Raw genomic sequence first — 23944 nt, forward strand, 5'->3', positions numbered from 1 at the left:
TGCAGGGCTAGGATAATGGTCAAAAAATAAATTTTTCCTCCAAATAACAAATTCTCCTCCAGAAAATTAAAATTATAGCAATTTTTTTTATTATTCTTGAATAATTTTAAGCAACTAAAGGTATTTTTTTTTGGTTTTGATTAAAATTCAGTTGATCCATCCCTTATTCCCTAGATTTAATTGACAATTTCGGGGCTTTTAAAATCTTTATCATTTAATTGGTCTAAGATCTTATTTTAATTTTAATTGCTTGAATTACTTTAAAATGTCTAGTTTAAAAGCAAAGCAAAGCTTCAAATAAATCTTGTTCGTTAGTATGTAAGTCAAAATATCAGAAATGCTTACTTGCACACTTACACATAAACTTCCTGGGACGTTGGTTTTGGCTGAAATTTATTTTTGAATCGGTCATAAAACACTAAATTTCATTCTGAATTAAAGTTTATTGTTCTTCTTTTTTGCCAGCTAAACGTTGCTTTGTGTTAAGAATCGTCCTTGTTAATTGCTAATTTCTAAAAGAGCATTTAATTGGTTTTACTTTCTTTTACAACGCCGGATGCCTTGGGGGTATAAACTGGACATTTTCATTAATTTAACTTTCTTTTTTTTTGTACTAATTAAACATTATCCTGTTAAACATTGCCATTGTGGTGACAATAAATGAAAATTTTACACGCATATGAGGGAAGGGAAAGTCGACCCTCAAATTAGAGGGTCGACTCAAAAAAAATTACTCTTCCCCCCAAAAGTTATAAACCTTCCTTGGACCTATGCGAAGCATACATAAATAGTTGGGTTTTTGGGGTTGTCCGTTCAGATCGGAATTTTAGGGAAGCTTTCTTGGGATGGTTTTTTTCTCCTTTTCTGCCCCTTTCCTTACCCCTGTATGTTAGGACGGTGCTCAATACTAAAATACAACCTATCACAAGCGTGCACAGGTTTAAGCAAAGGGTTGTACAAAACAAAGATGAAAATTTTGACATCAACAAGTAATCTGTCAACAAGGCATTTTAGTATAGAAGTAGCAATGCAATAATAAGATAACAAAATTTTAAAGAAAAAGGAAGTAAATACTTTTTTTGTGCAAGTTAACATAGCTTAGTATTAAAAAGTAGCAAAAATAATAAAAGTTTGGTTAGTTACATAGAGTAAAGATTAACTAAGTACCCAAAGTAGAAAAGAGTACAATAAAATCATCTTAGATCCATTCAGAAAAAAATATAATCGTATTTTATTATTATACTAGCGGCTACGCCCCTAGAGGCCTCTAGGGGCACTTGAGGAGGAGAGAGTCGAATTTAGTAATTCAATTTCTTATTTTAGATTTTAAAAGAAAAAGTAAAAAAATTTACGTTTGATGTTTGTTTTTCGTTGAACTCTCTTTCTAAAATTGAGTTATTTTTAAAAAATTTAATTTCTCTAGGGAGGGTGGTGGTACCCTCCCCCAAAATAGTTATAAACCTTCCCGGGAACTATGAGAAGCCGATCGGTTCAGCAGTTAGCGAGATCCTTCGCTACAAACAGACAAACACACAAACACACAAACACACAAACAAACAGACAGACATCGTTCTACTTTGTATTATAGATTTTAATTTATCTTATCACAATAAAATCATTAATTTATTTACATTAGAAATACATTAAATTGGGTATCTAATTTCTTTCTTGAATAATGATATTAAATTCTGGAGTATATCTGATTAAAGTTTGGCTTGTGTTCAATCTGAAAAAGGGAAAATAAGTTTTAATTTAAGTTTTAATAATTGGGTTATAAAATTATAAAAGTATGTTGTTTTCAATGTCTGCAGACTTAAATATTTTGATCAAACGGGGTCATAATTAAAGGTATTAAAAATTGTTGTCTCTTTTGCTAATTTATCTTAGATGAAGTTATTCTTATGCACCAATTAGAACTATCAGACAAATTTTGAGCAAATTAAAAAATGGAAATATGCATGGTCCACTTATTTGCTTGATCTCTTCAGGTAAAGATGGCCAGACTAACGGTCATTCAACTTTATGCTTTGGGAAATAAGAAGGAAGATTATGATAGATTGAATGGAAATATTTTAATTTGTTGAAATAAACATGAAGTTAATGGAATTAAGAAAATACAGTTGAATTTAATCTTCTTATTAGATAAAGTATTAAGGCTTTTTCATCATCCGACTCTCTGGTTGGTTTTAGTTCTTTTATTTGTAATTAAATATTTTAGGCTGGTTTTGGGCTATTTTTATATCGCCCCTTCCCCCATTCGATTAACTTCTAGATGCCATGGGTGAAGGGACTAGTATACTAAAAATCACGAAACCTTATAAACAAGTATACTTTTTGTTGTGTCATACAGACGGACGTAAGGACACATCCTAGTTATAGAGTAGCTGCGCTACTAATTACCTTGATTTTGTGGAGTAATCCGGGAGGCTTTCCCCTGGTACGGATGAGAATTTGAATCTGTACAACAGCTGACTCATAAACACATACAGAGACTTCTCAGCCAGGCTTTGACCTGATAAAAAGTAAACATAATTACTCTTATTGTTGGAAAAGTTTGGACACCCAATTATGATTTTTTTTAAAGACTTCCCAAAAGTTTTTAAGCCAAAAATGATCGTACGTGTTAAGAAAACTTTGAGCACCAGTATAGTTTAAAGATACATTGGTAATTGACAAAGTGTCTCAAAATCAGTCATGTGACGTCATAAAAATGAGGTAGGTGAGGGGAGAAGTGGGAAAGAAAACCCTTAAAAAAGAGATAGATAATCCCTCCTTTTTATGACGTCTAAGAGCTGATTTTTGAGACACTTTGTCCAGTTACATACATTGTCCCTTACTTTACTGGGATAAACTAAAAATGGAGTAGTTTTGCTTAAGAAAAAATGTATAATAAAAAAGGATGACAACATCCATAAAAGGGAAGCTTCATAAATCAGAAAGACAAAAAAATTAAAAATATAAAAATGATTAAATTCAAGGACTTGATTATAACGTAGTGCCTAATCATCCTAGAAATCATTTTCCAAAAAAATCAGATGAATATGATAACTGTAATAATCATGTAAAATAATCGTGTTCAGAAAGGTTAAAAGATAAAAATGTCCTAATTGGACATACTAAATTTCTGGTAATAATTGTACCTAACTGTTGCAGTAATTTTCATGCCAAGTTTAAAATCTATAGAACAATTCTAACATCTGATTAGAACTGTCCGTTTCGGTTGAAAGATAACGAACCAACCGACCCTAATCATGGAAAAGTTTTACTTTTAAAAATAGAGCTTACCAAGGCAGAATCTCTTTCCAGTGAGGAATGGAATGACATGAGGGTGTGGTTGGACCTTCCCATCAGGATCCAGAAACCTGGAGGGGTTGAATACCTCGGGGTCGGAGAATATGGCGGGGTTGTGCATCACCTACAAAATGTTTAAAATCGTACAAACAATTCTTAGTTAACAACCAAAGGTAAAAGAAATTAAGGTAGATTCTTGGCGCTCAAACAAGTGCACCGCATGAACGTCCATTGATAAGAACTCGCAGGCAATATCTTGTTAATTAAAGAATTCTTGTTATCTAAGACAACAAACTAAGAAACGGAAATATAAAAAGTATACAGCAAAGCAATGTAGTAACAGTTTAATTGTTTACCTTCACTAGATTAGCAAAGATGGTTGTCCCCTTCGGGATTGTATATCCTTGTACAGTTAGATCTAATGTTCGTTGTAACAATTTTAGTACACATATTTGATTTTGCACATACTGACCTCCGTTCTGCCATACGCCTGATTAAAATCTTTGGGGGTCTAGATTACTTTATGATAGTTCTATACAAGGTTTATATTTCCACCATTACTTTTGATCTTCATTAGTAATCCTTCCCTTTTTTTTGAAACCTAGCCCTAATGACTATACCTGTGGTGCCATAACCAGTCGGGGCTTCCCACTACCTAATATTATTTTTAAAAAAGGTAGGGGATTGGTAGTTATCAGTGCTCAACAGGGTTCTTTGTGCGAAAGCGCCGGTAAGTTTGTCTTGTCTATCATAATTGGTGGAAACTTTTATTTATCTTTGATTGTCCCATCCCTTAGGGATCCTGTTATTCAAAAAATTCCTTTTTTTATGGACAAAATGTGTACCTTGCTGCATAACATTAATAGTTATTTATCGCATCTTGTCATAGACAGCTTTCCGCAGATTTTAAAATGAAAAATTATAAGATTCAAACCAGTAGTAATTTTATGATTTAAAAAAAAATGTGAAAAGTTTTCTATAATATAATGCTATACATGCTTTTTCGGTATGGCTAAGAACCGTTTCTAATCCAGTGGACAATAATCGGCCATACTGGAAAAGTGGTAAAGTGAAACTGTTACAATCCTGTGTTGGTAAAATGTGGAACTCCACCAAAAACAATACTGGCACATCTTTGGATTTCCAGCAAAGTGGCCGAGAAAAACGGCAGATCTTTTTCATCCTAGAAAAAGAGAGAAAATCATGTTTATAATTAAAATTAAATTGAATACATAAAGACCCATATTGTAAAAGAAAATAATAATGTATGCCTGTCAGTCTAACCGCGGAACCAATATAGTTTTCCTTTTCTGTCCAGGGTAGGTTTTTAACTATTTTGGGGGACAATTCCTTTACCCTCACAGGAGAAATTTTGTCAAGAAAACATACCCCTCATTCCAAAAATTTTGTTTAAAAATTTAAATTAACTTCCCACTCCCTTTTCCTTTATAGTGTCACTTTGGACGTATCCGATAGTAACTAATAAAGAAGTAAAAGACTGGTACGAGATATCTACATTTGACTTTTTGAGTTCCTCCGCTGAGGAATTTAAAGAATCCCTGAATACCTTGAGACTTGGTTCTCTAGTACCCTGCAGGAGGTTGTCCATTTCCTGGTGAATTCTTTCCTGGATAACTGGATGGTGAATCAGGTACAGGATTCCCCAGTTTATGGTTGTACTGAATATGAAAAATCTTTGAGAAAAAAAGCTTAAAATTTTATGGCAATTTTTCGATAGTCTTGATTGTTGAATATATTTTGCTCATGATCTTAATTATGGTACTTGATGTTAAGGGTTCACAACCGCGCATGAGAAAAAAATACTATCCGGTAAGGTTTCGTGATTTTCAATTTATTACTCTTTCACTCCCTTTCTTTCTTTATCTCTGGCTGACACTACTTTTCTTGATTTCAAAATATGACCTAATATTCTCAACTGCTTCGCTGTAATTGGTCATAGTTATTTTTGTAGAAATTTTTATTATAATGACATCTCTTCAATCAATCCCTCATTTTGTTAATTTATTTCAGGTTTCTAGTTAAAATTTTTTTTTTCATAGGCTGTCATTTTTTTGCTATGATCTTAATGCACAGAATCAAACTATCTTTATATAGTAGTTGATATGCCCCTTATATTAGTAGTTGATATTCTTACAAAATGAAGAAATTAAAATAGTTTTTTTGGGGGGGCGTGGGGAGTAAATTTTTTCTACGTGCAATTACCCTTGGTTGGGTGAATGTACCCTCCTTCCAAATAGTTATAAACCTTCCCTGGGCCTGTAATAGGCTTCACCGTAAAGGAGAATCATATAGGTTTTGCAGTTAGCAAAACTTCAATATACACATAGATAGACACACAGGCTAACAGATAGATAGTCATTTGAAACTAAAATATACCTGGTAGTTTCAGCACCTGCCACAAATAAATCTGAAAAAATGTCAATTTATTTTTTTGTATTACTATTAGTTTTACTTCAGATTCTAATAGTCCTTGATTATATTAAGTATCAAGCAAACTTTTTTTCTATTAAAATACTATGTTTTTTTTAGTATAGATATATGATGTTGAGACAAATGATTATTTTATGATATCTTTGATGATGTCAACAAAGAAGATATACAAGATAAATAAAAACAGAATAAATATAAAAATGAATTACCTAATAGAGTAACTTCCTCATTCTTCTCACCATTAATTCCATAGAAACTAAATCAAATAAAAACCAATGACACCTTGCTTATCTCAGGCTTTCTTTTGGAAGCTTTATGTAATGCTATGAGTATTGGTGCAAAAAATGGGGACAAATTTCAAATTGTTTTGGCGTGTGACGTCATACCCCCATCTCTTTTCTAGGGGGTTTCTTTCCTCCTTTGACGTAAATGATCAGCCCTGTCAAATCAATTTAAAATTTGTCCCCATTTTTTGCACCAATACTCACAGCAGCTTTATGCTAGTTTGATACAAGCAGGTGATTCAAATTCTAGGAAGATGTCCTGCCCCATTACTTTTCTCTAGTTTTAAGGATACTTTTTCTTTATGAGAGAAATATTTTGTGAGAATAGGGAAGAATTTGTAAGAATAAGCATGATTTTGTGAGAATAAGGGAGAATTTGTAAGAATAAGCATGATTTTGTGAGAATAAGGGAGAATTTGTAAGAATAAGCATGATTTTGTGAAAATAAGGGAGAATTTGTAAGAATAAGCATGATTTTGTGAAAATAAGGGAGAATTTGTAAGAATAAGCATGATTTTGTGAAAATAAGGGAGAATTTGTAAGAATAAGCATGATTTTGTGAAAATAAGGGAGAATTTGTAAGAATAAGCATGATTTTGTGAAAATAAGGGAGAATTTGTAAGAATAAGCATGATTTTGTGAAAATAAGGGAGAATTTGTAAGAATAAGCATGATTTTGTGAGAATAAGGGAGAATTTGTAAGAATAAGCATGATTTTGTGAAAATAAGGGAGAATTTGTAAGAATAAGCATGATTTTGTGAGAATTAGGAAGAATTTGTAAGAATAAGCATGATTTTGTGAGAATAAGGGAGAATTTGTAAGAATAAGCATGATTTTGTGAAAATAAGGGAGAATTTGTAAGAATAGCCATGATTTTGTGAGAATAAGGGAGAATTTGTAAGAATAAGCATGATTTTGTGAAAATAAGGGAGAATTTGTAAGAATAAGCATGATTTTGTGAGAATAAGGGAGAATTTGTAAGAATAAGCATGATTTTGTGAAAATAAGGGAGAATTTGTAAGAATAAGCATGATTTTGTGAGAATAAGGAAGAATTTGTAAGAATAAGCATGATTTTGTGAGAATGAGAATAAGCAAAACATTAAATCAACTGAAAATTTATCACCCATTTTTTCCCTAATTTCCAAAGTTGTACGACAGATAACCCAACTATTGTAAGAGCTATTTTGGAAGTTTGAGGCTATTTTAGCTATTAGTAAATAATGAGATAGGATGAGGGTGATACATACTCAATCGGAATCTAAAATTAAGCTGACCAAATATTATGAGAAATAGGAAGAATTTTTGAGAATTAGGAAGAATTTGTGAGAATAAGCAAGATTTTGTGAGAATTAGGAAGAATCTGTGGGGTGGTGAAGAGAAGTCTCCATTTTGAGAATTTGTAATTAGGTGGAAATGAATTGCCTTTTTATAACCTAGGAAGGCAATTTCTGCTTCATTTGGGAATAACTTTGTTTCCTTTACATAATGCAATTTTTTCTATATCGTAATAATTATTACCTTGAATTTTGTGACGCCTGTTTTTGGGCTGATATATGAACATCCAGAAAATCCCTAAAATATTCAAATATATGTAGAGGAATGGTGTATTTTTGTATAAGGAAGGAGTGGATTTTTTTCTTCCTATGGGTTAAAAAGGGATAAATATCTACTAATACCTTTTTTTAGGGTGGGGGGTGAACTACCCCCAGAGTACTATAAGCCCTTATTTTATCATAGTTAATATTCAAACCTTGGTTGATTGAGGTCAATGGTATCTCTGTGATATTTTCTCAGAGGGTTAATAATTTGCTTCATATTTTTGGCAGCAGTCGAAAAAGTCTAAAAACAAAAACAATTACAATTTATTTATAAAAAGCACAACTTTTCTACTTTTATGATGTGTCTTATATTCTTAAATTAATTCACGGTAAAGCTGTCCTATAAACTTGAAACCCTGTGTATAGATATAGTAGAAACTCTCTTGTGCTTTGCCACAAACAGTCTGTTGAACAATAAACCTCCCACGACCTCCTTATTTTTAAAATAAATTAAAATTAACGAGGGAGGGGTAGTTTCTTTTTCCTGAAGGCATAAGGGGGGGGGGAGGGTTCGGTGTTCAACAAGGCACTTCTTTAAGGAAAAACACCACTCTCTGTTAGTTCGAAGCTACGCTATAATTTATTGTCTGTCTGTCCGTTTGTCAGTCAGACAGTCATTCAGTCCGTTTGTTGTAACACTATGGGGGAAATGTGATTCTCTCAGCTGCTATTCAAGATAGACGACTGATTTTTTGTATGAATATTCTCTATACCCATGAGCATCCAGTAGGTAATTTACTTTGTCCATCGGTATGTCAGTAATTTAAATATATGAAAGGTTTTATGATTTTTCTCACCCGATATTTTGTTTTCTTTATACGTGGAGGAATTTATGTTTACCATTACCTGTAGATATCTTTTTGGAAACATCCGCCCAATCCAAGGAAAAACCTAAAAGAAAATATTATTTATTTTTTTTAGTACAGCTGAAAATTATTTAGAAAACAGTATTTTTTAGATTCAGGGTGTGAAGACTCGTAGCGTAATTCAATAGCATATTTCAAAATGAAAAATTATAAAATTAAAACCAGTTTTGTTAGACTTGAGGGGCCGAAGATATTATTGCATTCGTGGTAAAAATTGTCTGCGATGCTTCAGATAATTTTTCAGTATGGCTGCTGAGAACCGAATCTAGTTCACCGGATATTTATCGGTTTCGAGTTGCAGCGCAGCTAGATTAATTACATCTTATCAGGATTAATTTTTAGTAGCTAAACAACTTTTTTACCACTGTCCGTCTACCCGTCTATCTGACCGTGTTACCATTAACAATTAAATGCATAGAGCAACCTGAACAAGAGGAGAAACGCTGCCCTTTTGTCTGATCAAATCATTCAAGCTCTGCATAGCTTCTCTATGCTCAAGGTTCTCGGGAGAAAGTTCCTCGCCAACTGAATTATATAAATATCATAATTTTAGTAGCAAAGCTACTCAAAAATCAAAAGTCTATACGTTTGTTCATCGGTAATTTGTAATATACTGATAAAATTTATTTTATGATTTCTTTGATGACTTTGATTTATTATCATTGATATGTTTGCATCCTTAAGCTTCTAGTTGATTGCAACAAAACAAGGACGACAACATCCATAAACGCAAAGCTCTAAAATCTAAAGTAAGGACAAACAAACATTAACTCTTGTAGAGTATCAGTAATTAATAAGCAGAACATTGATTTCTTATTATAAACAAAATTGTGCATAAATTTGTTGCAAAATTGTGTAAATACAGGATACATCAAAGGGACTTGCTTTCATTTTTAGGATTTGATTATAGAGACTCCTTGCTTACAATATTGTACCTTGTTAACCTAAGAATCATTGTTCAAAAAATCAGATGAATAGGATAATTATTTCGTAAAAAATTTTTGTCAAAAAGTTGAAACATTACCCAGTATAAACCACAGAGAGTTCAGAATTGAAACATTCAAATTAAAATCTGAATAAAATGTAAAATTATTTTACAAAATAACTAAAATGAAATCATCTAAATATCAGAAACATTTTCTCGCGATGTTGATTTATATTTTCTCTTTTTAAATTTTTATTGGTTGGCTCAAACTATTAAGGTCCAAACTATTCAACCAATAATTTTTATCTACCGAAGGGGTAGTTTAGTTTTTGATCATTGAGTATGTATACATAAATTTATAACAATCGAATCTTTTTTTCTAAATATTTGTGATACAACTTTTTGGTTAGGTTAGATTAAGTAGAGTTTAGAAGACCCCCACAAGGTTATACATATAAATATATTCTAAAAATAAAAACAAGGAGGGGGGTGTCGGTGTTTCAAAAATAGGCTTGAGTGAAAGTACCAAAAATTAATCATCGAATAGAGTTTAAACTATTTCATCATAAAACGTTAGAAAAAAATAATTTTTACCTAAAGTTTGAGGGGAACCAAGATTTTTTCTTAAAACATCGCCCAATTTGTTTGCTTCTCCTATAGAAAGAAAATAAAAACAATTTACATGATATTTACGTTGATTTTTGACAATACCATTATAAACCTTTGATTACACAACCTAAATGGGGTGGATCGTTATTTTGGCCAGCTACAAGTATCACTTTATTAGAGTAAATAAAATTTTGTGTAAGATCCAAAATCCATTTATACGGCACCCGAGATTCTAAGGGACCACCTATCCGGCAACAAGCGGATGGTCTACATTTTACGACACAATCATGTAAGATTTTGTCATTGAGGGAGGGGAAATTGGGCTGTATATTATATTAGCTAGTCCCTAATGTTTTATAATATCGTTGTCGTATTTGTTGGCTCAACAACTTTTGGGACTTTTAATGAATTTTGATTGGTTGGCTCATTAAGTTTAGTTTCCAAATGTTTCAACCGTTAATTGTAATCTACAGGGGGAAGGAGGAAATGATTGGGGATGTACATCAATTTATCGGTCATTGTCCTATCCCTTTAGATCCCTGTGTTGAAATGATATCCTGCTTTTGTTAAAATTTTCAAAAGAATTAAATCAATTAAAAATAGGAATTGTTAAAATAAACAAATGATTTAAAATAATTTACAGAAAAACACTTATAAAGAAACACTTGTTTTAATAGTATATGATATATCAAATGCGAAGCTTCTTTTTAAATTTAGATTGTGTCCGTCCGTCCATAATCATATTAATTTAGGCATTAGTTGTTCTACCAAATGTAAAAACTTTTATGAAAATTCTTGGAAAGGTATTATATGAAAGCGTCCATTTTAAATATGTAGATAATTCAGCTTTTTACAACATTTTTAAAATCATTGTACTAGTGACTTCAATTTCTAAATGATGATTTCAAGGATCATTAGGAATAATATAATTAGCATAGAATTTGTATGATTACATCATTAATGTATGCATAAGTATGCCAATTCATGAGAATGTATTTATTATTACTAGGAACTACACCAAATTGCCATGTTCTCTAAAAAAGTGAACGCTGAAGCGGGCTAAAATAACGATCTCAACCATACCTTCCTTTACCCCCATCCCCGCCCCTCCTACTAGATAAACAAATCGACCAATAACAGACAGGTGAAATAGCAACCTAAATTGACGACAGTTTTTCCTGTGTCATAATATCCACGTATATTCTATATCCATTAACACGAGCATTCTGCATTTGTAACAAAATCACAACGGATTAATAGACTTTTTGTTGAAACCTTCAAATAAAATTCTTAACTTTTTGGTTCAATAAAGTTTGTCCTTACTTTGAATGTTTTTATGCTTGTTTAATATACGTGTAATAATAACTAAATAATTGGGAGAGACTAAGCTAAAGATCTCGCAAATTTTCAATAAATCAAACCCTTTATTTTAAAAATAATTTATGACTTTTTTTAGGGGGGGGGGGGCTTATTTGTTCACGTGTTTGTCTATACTTTAGGTCAGGTTAATTTAGGTTATATAGGGTACTGGGTAGCCTCGCAGGATTAGGACCAAGCCTGCAGGGGTTAGGATTATGAAAGATGGGTTATCAGAGCTCAATAGGCACTTTTTGTGATAGCGACAAAAATGATTATGCAAAAAAATACCATACATAAAAATTAATAATATTACAAGATTTTGAATATTAAGTCTTGATATTTTGAAAACTACATAATAGAAACAAAATCTTTAAAATGAATAATACATATATAATTGTTTTTGATATCAATGATTAGGTAACAAAAAAAAACTTTTATTGATAATTCAAAATTTTAAGGTGATAAAATAAAAATAAATGATAAATTACGAGAAATGTGAATAACTACTTCCCCACTTTATTTACCATTTGTTAAAAATGAAGTACATATTTTTGCTTAAATGTTGATAAATTTTCAGCAGTTTTATTGTGCACTTGTGACTTATTAATACAATGGCTGATCATCAGTTAGTATTTATTTTAAGAAAAATTGGACAAACAAATCATAAAAATTTATTAGGTATAATTATTTTATCTGACATATTGAACCCGTGGCAGTAATGTTAATGGTATAGGGAATGCCTCGGCCTAAATACAGGCCAAAATAATTACTTTGCACAGTAAGAACTTCAAGACAAAGGTCGTAAATTTTTTTGTGGGTTTCTCAAAAAACAGGTCATTTGCAATTCTCTTTGCAATGCAATCTATATAACAAACACACACACACACACACACACATAAGTAATTTTTATATTATTAAAATACAACAGTTTACTGTCCTTTTTTTGTTTCTAAATATTTTAATTTTATTATTATTTCTCTACTTGTGGATATATAACAAAAACACATCATAATATTCACCTAAATGGAGCTTTCCTAAAATAATTGGTTAGGCCTGGGCTCGGCAGCCACGCGTAAGCTGCGTGTAAGCCTCAGTAAAATCGTAGAATTATAAAATAAATTCAGCTGGATGTCCAAACCTCTGTTCCTAAACAGACAATCCATCGTTTTTTACACACAAGCAGGTTTTAATTTGAAGCTTATGCGCTGCTGCCATGCCCTGGGTTAGGCCGTTGTAAAGATTTTAAGTTACCTTTTATCATTTCTTCCATGCTTGACTTTCCGAATCCAAAATCTGAAAAAAAATAAAGTTTAAATTCTGGGTGTTTGATTTAACCCATTTACCCTTGACAGAAATTAATCATTGATTTATTTCAAGAGTAAGTGGGTTAAATTAGGCAATACTTTTGTTCTATTCAAGAAAAAAAAACCTGAATAGATATTTTAAACAAGTCTAACTAGGGAAATTATGTTCATAAGTATTATCACAATAAAAACACAAATAACACAAGAAATAGTATTTAAGATATACCTCTGAGATTTTTAAGGGTAAATCTTCTTTGCTCTCTCCATTCTTCACCTGAAATATTATTAAATTTTAATGTCCAAATGATGGGGGGGGGGATACTCCATTCTTTCTTAAATCTAAATCTAAGTTATGGTTGCCATTTGCATTAAAAATCTTGATTGTTTGGTAAAGCTAACAGTGTCCAATTATTTCCACCAATTTTTTTTATCTACAGAAGGTTTTTTTATCTATCATAATTGGGGGTACGCATTTGGTTATCCTCCTCAGTCTTATCCCTTAAAATCCCTGCTGACTTGCAAAAATTTACCTTCGCTGAAAAGGATGCCCTTTGCACGTTTTCCATCTTTATCTCCATACCTTGGAAAATAAACATAATCCATTACTCTAATATGACGTCATTGGGGATACTTCGGCCAAACGTTTTTTAAATTAATCACCTTTTGTATAGGCACTAAAAAGAGCCTTAGCTTAGTTCCAATAGTGTCTTCGCTCAAATTTAAAATTTTGTAAGGTTTGGATTTTTCTCGGGGGCTTCACTACAAGTGGTGGGTAATACCCCAACATTTTTTTGATAGGGATAATTTTAAGGGAGGGGAGATACCCCTCCAAAATAAAAAAAATCTTAAAATGAAAGTGTGACTAGTAGGTATATACCATGAAAAGTAGAACCTGATGGGATAAGTATAACGGTTTCGAGATCTTTTAATCTGCCAATTAACATTAAACATACAGCCATTTTCTGACATAATCTAACGGAGTTACGTTCGTTCGGACATACAATGGTTATATAATAGCTGCGTTTCTAGAAAAATTATATTGAGAAGCGCTGGAAAGTGTCTTGTGTTACGTCATAAAAATATTTCTATACCTCTCTCTTTTTAGAGGTTTCCTTTCCCACTTCTCCTCTCATCCCTCCTTTTTAGACGTATTTTAATGACGTCACACATGACACTTTCCAGAGCTTCTTGTATTAAACCTGATAATAGAGTTTTGAATGGTTGGGGGTCTGAAAGCTGCTTCGTCCATTTTGTAAATCTTAATTTTAAAAAATGTTTTGGTAAATTCTTCTTTTTTCTAAATAGACTCTCCGCCCCCCCTCTACGTTTGTTGGATTTTATAAGTGGGAGGCAAAAATATTTAAATTTGTTTGGCTGTTAAAAGGAAAGAGGGGATGTTTCTTAATTCTTAAAAAAACCTTATTTGTTATTACTAAAAGCTCAGCAAAGAATTGCTAGTGATCTAAGGAGATAAGAAAATGGCCGATAAATTGATGTACATCTCCAATGATAATACACAAAATTATTCCTTCCGTAGATTAAAATTAGTGGTTGAAACGTTTGGAAACTCAAATTAATGAACCAACCAATTTAAATTCAATAATATCCTCAAAGTTGTCAGGCTAAGAAATAAGAAAACGTTATCATAAAACTTTGGGGACTAGTGTAATAAACAGCTTAATGTTTCCCTCCCTCCCTGTAATTGAAGGATATTATTAATTGTATATGTACATATAGTACAGCTACCTGTTTGATATCCTCAAAATCTGACAGGATGACCGCTGGTCTGTCAGCTGTGTAGAATCCAACAACATCCCCATATTCAGACCTAATTACAATTATAAAGTTCTATTTTAAATGAGAAAAAAAGGGAAATATGGAATATAGGGAATTAGAAAACATCTTCAAAGTAATTATGTGGTAATACGACACCCATACGGACAGGCCTATTACAGAGTTGCTTCGCTGTGACTTATGATAACAAACCCCCAGCACTAATCCTATTATATCACTATCCATCTCATGACCGCTGTTAACCCCGCACCCGGCGGTCAAACTGACCTGCCTAAATGTGGGGAGGGGACTTGAACATGCAACTATCACGAGTCCATCATGCGCTTATATAATCGGGAGGCACTGCCTCCCCTTTTACCACCGCTGCCCCCACAGCCTGTCTACCGTCGGGCGCTAAGCCCTAGCGCCCCACACCCCCTTCAAACCTAACCATTGTTATATTTTTGTTGTATATATATAGTAAACATAACTTGTAAATATTATTCAGTTTAAATATATAATTCTGTATGATTGAATCCTGCTTGTTTGTTTGGTAGAATACTTAAAGGCTAGGGCCCGTTGAATCCGAACTCGTTACCCCGTGGGCCGAGTACGCTCGGCTTACCAGAACTTGGTGTCAGCGTGTTTCAATCGAGCCTTACAGAAACTAGCCTATTCTACCTCTGATTGGACCCTTTGGCAAGTAAGGGGACAATCAACCGCCAACTGACCCGTGAGACGGCCTTTTTAGGTCGAATTTCCATCATTTTGAACGCAATATGTGGGCCTCTGGCCTACGGCAAGCAGATTTAGCCTGCTAAAAGCGCCAGTTAAGACGCTTTTTCCGTGTCGTGTAGGAGTAGCGCTAGGTGCGCAGCCACGGCAATCGGATAATTTAGCTCAGACGGCTACAAAACTGAGTCTAAATTGGCAAGTGTAGCTGGGACAAGCCCCAGGACACCCAGGCCAAACCTACGAGACAGACAGCTGTGTGCTGGTCTCCCTAAGAAGGCAATGTGTGGCTGCAAAGCTTCAGCACACAAGTAAGCCCTACCACTGCGACGGATAGCAGATTTTGAGCCACAGGCACGGCAGGACGGGACATTCCCTGCCGCTGCCTCCCAGGATTCGAACCCGAGGCGCTGCAGGACGGGCCATTCCCTGCCGCCATTTGTCGGGATTCGAACCAGCGGCGCTGTAGGACGGGTCATTCCCTACCGCCGTCACCCCTCTGAACCTTGCAGGACGGACATTCCCTGCTGCCAGTGCTTCCAGAATCGCACCTAGAGCTCCTAGTGATAACAACACATCATTGTGTATAAAATGTCAACCAAGTGATAAAAATAAATATAAAATTGTTGACCAAGTGATAATTAATAAGCTCTAGTGATTCGAAGCTACAGTCTAAGCCACCATGGTAAGCGATACCACCATAGCTGCGGTGCGGCCACCACCAAAGTTTCTGCCAACCCCAGCCGAACGAGAGGCCCCCTTGTCTCAAGGGCAGGACCTCCACTTCCCCTGCCATATCAGGGTGAGGTTTCCTACTCCTGACCCTGCCCAGCATGTACAGGTTGATGCCATGATTGACTCTGGCAACCGTGTACCAGGGTCTGCTGTAATTTCTGAGCACCTCATGCACGCGATGGGCGTGCAACGCATGTTGATTCCGGACAACACCCAGATCCTGACTGCTAATGAGGACGGCCAGCCCCTCCAGGTAATTGGAAAATTAAAAGAGTTATATATGGCAGTTTCACACACTCTTATACTCCATCTATACCACGTGTCTGTGGTCCGAAATCTCTCACACCCTCTGAACCTAGGAGGGTATTTTCTCAAGGAGTTCGGAACTAGGCTCTGTTTCGACATGCAACCACCTTGCTTGTGGGCGCGTGGGGAGTTTATCCCACTCCGTGGCGTCCCCATTGACCGGGAGACAGCCGAGAGAGAGCTAAGCTATGAGGGGCCTCTGCCAGGCCCCCTGCCTGAGCAGCCGCGTGTGGTTGAGAAAGGCACACACTGGGTGGACGCTGAACTCAACGCACACAAGGGAGCTAACCTGCTAGCCATGGGGTTGCCCCCAGTGCCCAAGGTGCCAAGGGAGAGCCTGCCAACAACGTTTCCTGAGATTGCCAGCCCTCCAGAACCCATCTTCTCCTCCGACACTTTTATTAACGGCCAGCCGTGTCCACCTGGCCCCCTCTACCTGGGACCTCCAGCCAGTCCACCAGCCAAGCCCGAGTCCAGACCCGTCAAGTCGCGGTCTGATGTACCCGGAGCCACACTCAGCTCTCAGGCCCCAGCCTCTCCCGGCGCCGTGCCCGTCAAGTCGCGGCCGGACGCCCACGGAGCCAAAGCTGGACCCAGCACTTTGGCCTCTCCCAGCGCCGAGCCCGTCAAATCGTGGCCGGACGCCCCCGGAGCCACGCCTGGCTCCGACACGTCAGCCTCTCCAGAAGCCGAGCCCGTCAAGTCGCGGCCGGTGGGTCCCGGAGCCAAGGCTGACCCCTCACCAGCCACGTATAGGCTAAGCGCTGTCACTCCAACTGACGGTCAACCACCCCAGCTCCGCACAGCCAAGCGGGTGGTCCTGCCTGGCCGCGGGGTTATGGCGGTCCCTGTTGAGCTAGTGGGCCATCGCACCAAGGATGCCATTCAACTAGCTGCCCCAGAACAGAGGTTTGGGGAGGACCTTGTCATTCCAGAGGGCCTGTATGCCCACAGGCCTGGCTCTGCCACTGTGTTCAGAGTCCTGGTGGTCAATGAGGGGGAGGCGCCCCTCTTGCTGGATGCTGGCCTCCCAGTGGCAGGGGAGCTGGTCAAACCTGACATTTTGGAGGTCTCTGATACGCCTCCCCCGCGTCTCCACTCGTTCCAAGAACCTGCTGAGCCTATAGACATGCAAGAGTTGTGGGAGGCCCTGGAGATGGAAGACAATGAGTTCCTACGCAAGGACCCCTTGCTCAAGAAGGAGGTCTGGACTACGTTGTCAGAGTACAGGGACGTCTTCTCCAATTCTACCCCCGGCTGCACAGATGTGGTTGAATTGCAGCTGCGCCTCAAACCAGGGACCCAGCCAATCCGCCAGAGATTCAGGGATCTGAACCCGCGGCAAGAGGCTGAACTGGAGAAACAACTGGACACCTGGCTGCAGGAAGGAGTTATAGAGCCGTCGGACTCCGCCTGGAGCAGCCCCCTGGTGCCCATCAAGAAGAAGGACGGGAGCACCCGCTGGGCCGTCGACTACAGGGCCCTCAACAAGTGTCTGGAGCTGGACAGCTACCCCCTGCCTAGGATCCAGCAATTGGTGGAACGAGCTGGCGGGCACCGTGTCTACAGTGCTCTAGACGCGGTGGCTGCCTACTACACCATCCGTGTGTCTGAGGATAGCCGGCCCTGCACCGCCTTCACCACCCCCAGGGGCTTGTATCAATGGAAAAGGATGCCCTTTGGCCTGGCTACGGCACCGTCTGTCTATTCCAGGTTTATTGCAGGGGTCCTAAACCCACTAGGCACAGCCAACCTCCAGTCATACCTTGACGACGTCCTGACCTTCCATCAGGACACCTGGGCCCACCTGGCCAGGCTCCGAGAGGTCTTGGAAGCCCACCGCAGGGGAGGGATCCGCCTCAAGCCAGCCAAGACCAAGTTGTTCCGGTCCAAGGTGGATTATCTGGGTCACACCCTCAGCCGTGAGGGGATAGCCATGCAAGAGGACTATATTGACCGCATCTTGGACTGGCCAGCCCCTAGCACCCCCAAGGATTTGCTGGCGTTGCTGGGCTTCTTTGGATACTACCGCCTGTTCATCCCAGAGTATGCAGACCTCACCTACGAGATGAATCGGCAGAAGACGGCCAAGGCCCTAACCTGGACGCCTGAGATGGAAGCCCAGCTGCTGCAACTCAAGGACAAGTTCCGCCAGGCCCCCATCCGAGCGCCACCCAGGTTCGATTTACCAGCAGTGTTCCAGCTCACCACAGATTTCAGCAGCCGCGCCATCTCTGCCATACTGAGTCAATGCCAGGAGGGCAAGGAGAGGCTGATTGCCGCCGTGGGGCGCAAGACAACCGACCCTGAAACGCGCTACCCGTCCTGGAAGGGAGAGATGGCCGCCATTATCTATGGGATCCGAAAATTCCACGGCATCTTGTCCTACCGCAGCTTCCAAATCAACACTGATTCCTCTGCCCTGCTACAGATGAAATCACTGAACACATCCACAGGGATGGTGGCCCGTTGGCAGGAGGAGCTAGCGGCCTTGGATTTTACCGTCTGCCACAGGCCTGGCACTCAGAACACCAACGCCGACGCCCTCAGCCGCCGGGAAGATGCCAACATGCCAACGGCGAGCGCCGAAGAATTAGCAGAGCAGGCTGAGTATATCCACAACCTGGGCCAGCCAGGGGAGGCCGCAGCTAGCCGGCCTCCTGCCGCCCGACTGGATTCAGCTAGAGTATTGGAAGCCCAGACACAGGACCCCCTCCTGCTCCGTGTCCGCCAATGGGTGGCTGATGGCAAGGCCCCAACCAAGGCTGAGCTGCGTGGCAAGGAACGAGACGAGCAGCAGTACGCCAGCCGCTTCTCAGCCCTGGGGCTTGACGAGCATGGCTGCCTCACCACCACTGACCAGACTCTGACAGGGGAGAGGACAAGATACCTGCTGCCCTCGGCCCTCCAGCAGGACGCGTTCTTTCTAGCCCATGGGACCCCCATGGCTGGGCACTTTGGGATGGACGCAACTATCGCCCGCGTTGCCATGCACTTCTGGTGGCCCAACCTGGCCCGTGACGTCCGCCTGATGGTACAAACCTGCCCTGAGTGTGTCCAGAAAGTTACCAAGGAGAGGCTGAAGCAGGGGATCCACGTGCCCTCCCGCCAGGGGTATCCACAGCAAGTCCTATTCATCGACCTGGTGGGGCCACTGCCAGAGACCCCAGCTGGGAACCGCTACATCCTCACCTGCCAAGATGGATTTAGCCGGTTTGTCAGCCTCTACGCCATCCCCAACAAGCGCACCCTCACGGTGGCTGAAGCCCTGTTGCACCGCCACCTGGCCACGTTCGGATGCCCCCTGAAGATCCATTCCGATAATGGAATGGAATTTACCGGCCAGGTATTCCAGGAACTGGCCTCCCGGCTCGAGATTGGCCTGACACATCCACCACCCTACAACCCGCAGTCCAACCGAGTGGAGAGGTTTCATAGGACGCTCAACACAGGCATGCGCCTGTTCCTAGACAGAGACGATAACAACTGGGAGCCCCACCTGCCTGCCATCGCCTTTGCCTACAACACCAAGGCCTGCAGATCTACTGGTGTGACCCCGTTCCTGGCCTTCTTTGGGAGAGAGGCCAAACTGCCGGTGGACATGGTGCTACGGCTGCCAGAGACCGAATATGCTTCAGTTCCAGCCAACGTCCAAGCTCTGTTGCAGCGCTACTATGCAGTTTATGATGCCATCCAGCAGAAGGAAGAGGGAGCCATCAGGAGGAGCGCGGCAGCTTACGAAGGCACGGCCAAGTATGAGGTTGGAGACTTGGTCTGGTACCTGGCCCCTCGCCTGGTGCCAGGAAAGGCAGCCAAGATTACCAAGAGATGGACTGGCCCCTGGAAAGTAGTGAGGAAAGCTACAGAAGTCCATTATGTCATTAAACCTGCCTCTCCAGTAGCCAGAATCTCAGAAGTTACCGCGCATGTAGGCCGACTGCGCAAATACACTGGAGATGTGACTGCCCACCAGATCCCAGACGACATCCAAGTTGACGTGGACGGCGACGAGGATGCCACCGAGCTGCCAGTTGGAGCGGCGGCGCCCGCAGCTGGCAACCCAGGAGAGTTCCCAGTGCACCAGCCAGCCGCAGCCGCCCCACAGCCTAGCGGCCCAGATCGTGACCCAGTGGAGGAAAACCTGCAGGAGCAGCCCAACGAACCGCCGCCGCCGCCGCCCGCTCCAGAGCCACTCAGAGATGCCATCTGGAACCCTGACTCAGACATGGAGAACCTGCCAGCCAGCAGCGAGCCTGTAGGAGAAGAGCCAGCCACTGCGATGGAAGAAGCCGCCCCAGAAGAAGAAGAAGAAGCCATGTGCCCCCTGCTGATGACAGCCATCCCCATCCGGGTCGGAGCTAGGAGGCCAAGCAACCTGAATCAAGCAGGCGCCCCCATGGAATTCTATGCGCCCTTTGCCATCACCATTCCACCCTTAGGAACCACCAGAGTCTGCCTAGGCCTCCGTGTCCAGCTACCAGCCGCGACAGAACTGATCCTGCAGACGAGGCAAAATTTCCAGCGGCGAGGCCTGGCCGTGGCCAACCCACGCCTAGAAGCCAACCAGGAGCTGACAATGCTGATCACCAACCACAGTCAGACCGAGCAACGAGTGTCCCGGGGAGCCTGTGTAGCCCGAGCTGTCCTCCATCGAGCTGTGCCCCAAGAACTGCCTGTCCGGCGCATGAGCCGGCTGTCGTATCCCCAGGTTCAAGGCCTGGTGGCTCAGGAGCCACGCAACCCTTGAAGGGGAGGTTGTGGTAATACGACACCCATACGGACAGGCCTATTACAGAGTTGCTTCGCTGTGACTTATGATAACAAACCCCCAGCACTAATCCTATTATATCACTATCCATCTCATGACCGCTGTTAACCCCGCACCCGGCGGTCAAACTGACCTGCCTAAATGTGGGGAGGGGACTTGAACATGCAACTATCACGAGTCCATCATGCGCTTATATAATCGGGAGGCACTGCCTCCCCTTTTACCACCGCTGCCCCCACAGCCTGTCTACCGTCGGGCGCTAAGCCCTAGCGCCCCACACCCCCTTCAAACCTAACCATTGTTATATTTTTGTTGTATATATATAGTAAACATAACTTGTAAATATTATTCAGTTTAAATATATAATTCTGTATGATTGAATCCTGCTTGTTTGTTTGGTAGAATACTTAAAGGCTAGGGCCCGTTGAATCCGAACTCGTTACCCCGTGGGCCGAGTACGCTCGGCTTACCAGAATTACAAGGCAAAAAAATTAAACAGATATTTAACAAATCATGTTTAAAGAAATACATTCTAAGGTTTCAAACTTTCAACATCAAAGTACAAAATTCTGTTGAAATGTAATAATCATTCTCCATGAAGATATTACTAATTATTACCTAAAAAAATGATCCCCCAAAATTGTTTCTGTCACTTATCTTTTTAAATACAAATTTTAAGTGGAGGGTCGACTCCTTTCCTCAACTGACCCCAGATGCCTCTGTGGGCGTAGCCGCTGGTAATAAATAAAAATAATAATACTTACACCAATTCTTGAAATCTTAGGTAGGTAGTCTCATATTTTCTTAGGTAGGGTATCGAACCAACTATTGGTAATCTAAATAGTAATAAACAGTAATCTAAACAGTGTATTGTGTAAGACAGACTTTTAGTTGGGTATAAAACAAAAAATCTTAATATATGCCAACTATGAATACTTTAGTGTAGCGGGATAAAGTGTCTCAAAAATCTGCCATGTGACGTCATAAAAATGAGTGCTTATCCATCTCTTTTTTAGGGAGTTTTCTTTCCCACTTCTCCTTTCATCTCCATCATTTTTATGACGTCACATGGCTGATTTTGAGACACTTTGTCCCGCTACATACCTTGTGTACATAAAGTTCTTAAAGATTGGAAAAAAATAAATATTTCAGGGGAGCCTGGTATTTAGCCTTACCCAATGAGGATGGGATACACCACGAGATCTTATTTAAGTGCATATCTAACCAAATCGCTGTGCATGATTATATGGTCACACGCCCTTTAGTTAACCACACTTTGATTGCACGACCTTCCACTGAAAGTTCTAACTGTAGATTGTAATGCGTTGCACCTCTTTTTGGGCTAAGGCATTCCCTATAACAATAACTATTTATTTTGAGAACATGACATGGCAGCAGTTGGTACTATTTTTAACGTCTTTGATAATGATGCAATGTTGGGACGGGATTCGAATCTATCACCTTCTCGACAACGAGTGGATGCGCTAAGTATTACGCCACAGTCGCGGTTTTGGTATATGGTCTAGGTATGGATTTAAAAAAAAGAATTACCTTGGGGGGCCAGGGGGAAAATTCTTTGGCTTTTTAGCCCGCTGGAATAAAATCCAAACAAGGGTTAGTAATATTAGCAGCAGCTGGCCAAACATTTTTATCTAAACATTAAAAAATCATATATAGCTGAGAAAAGAAGCTTTTAATAGTACCTATAAAAAATGACTTCATACAATACAAATGACCAATGCTGACCAATACACAGATTAAATTACCAATGGCAGGTCAGTAAACTTTTCATTGACCAATAGTAATCCAGTATTACGTCATTTATAGAATTTTATGAGTATAAACATCTTCCTGGAGTTAAATACTAGTGACACCGTGTCGACATTTTAACAGTTTATGTCGAGTATGTGGCATTATTAATAAAAAGTGGTTGTGGTTGACATAATATCGACATTATCGACATGCCATTTTTCAAATCACATTTTTAACTATCGTTTTTTATATATAGACTATAGTTATAAAGAGTGGACATAATAATATTGAAATGACTTTTAATCTCTTGCTTATATTGATACAATTATAAAAAAAATTGAGTATGCCTTACTTAATTATACAATCATTTATACTAAGTTTCACAACGATAAAACAATTCTTTTATAGTGTAAAATATATTTACTACAGACTTTAATTGTAGGAAATCCTCACTATTAACAAGTTAAAAACAGAGGTGTGAACAGGGTTTTGCCAGGGGAATAAAAGGGGGAAGGTAGGTGTTCCCAATATTAATTTAATGGGAGATTTTGACACCCACTTCTGCACGCCTATGTCATCAACCCATATGATTTAACTTACCCTCTTAAAATAGTATCTTGTTTAAACTGAGGTTAAATTTCTAAAATGCCAACTTATATGCGTATTCTAATCACTAGGCAAGATTACTACAATTATACAGAGATATAGGGATAAGACAATGGCATATAAATTGATATACATCTCCAATGATGATGCACAAAGTTACCCATTATGTAGATTACAATTTGTAGTTGAAACACTTTGACACTCAACGTAATAAACCAACCAATCATAGTTCACTAAAAGTCCCAAAAGTTGCCAATCCAACGAAAAAGAAAACGTTATCATAAAATTTTGGGGACAAGTGTAAAACAACAGCCAATTGTCCCCTTTTTCCCTGACATAATACGCAATTATAATAAGAAGTCTATTCTTGAGATCTTTTACAATAGAATATCACAACAAGATTACAGACTAGTAATGCTGTGTGATATTATTTAGCCAACTTTATAAACCACAACATATGCAACTGATATTTATACAAAACAGAAATTAAAATTAGCCAATAAGCTTATATATATAGTATTGCAGCTATCAAATGAATAAATAGAAGAATAAAAACATTCATAATTATAAAAAAAAAATGAT

At 39.1% G+C, this 23944-nt stretch overlaps 1 protein-coding gene across 1 annotated transcript; it reads right to left on the reverse strand.

Annotated features, from left to right (window-relative positions):
• Nucleotides 1-1576: 1576 nt before the first annotated feature.
• LOC145326283 (cytochrome P450 2J3-like) lies at nucleotides 1577-23444 on the reverse strand. The gene is made up of 22 exons (XM_080169498.1): nucleotides 23357-23444; nucleotides 22556-22656; nucleotides 21769-21840; nucleotides 14437-14518; nucleotides 13890-13948; nucleotides 13221-13270; nucleotides 12917-12964; nucleotides 12638-12679; nucleotides 10013-10072; nucleotides 9518-9565; nucleotides 8918-9018; nucleotides 8474-8518; nucleotides 7780-7868; nucleotides 7548-7601; nucleotides 5952-5998; nucleotides 5689-5719; nucleotides 4859-4970; nucleotides 4378-4474; nucleotides 3648-3709; nucleotides 3286-3415; nucleotides 2401-2512; nucleotides 1577-1726 (listed from the first exon to the last, which is right to left on the reverse strand). The coding sequence occupies exons 2-22, from the start codon at nucleotides 22648-22650 to the stop codon at nucleotides 1657-1659; spliced, it is 1506 nt and encodes a 501-aa protein (XP_080025624.1). The 5' UTR covers nucleotides 22651-22656; nucleotides 23357-23444; the 3' UTR covers nucleotides 1577-1656.
• Between the last annotated feature and the right edge of the window lie 500 nt (nucleotides 23445-23944).

This window comes from Acartia tonsa, chromosome 8, assembly GCF_053477335.1.
Source record: "Acartia tonsa isolate MP-2025a chromosome 8, ASM5347733v1, whole genome shotgun sequence".
Lineage (NCBI taxonomy): Eukaryota > Metazoa > Arthropoda > Copepoda > Calanoida > Acartiidae > Acartia > Acartia tonsa.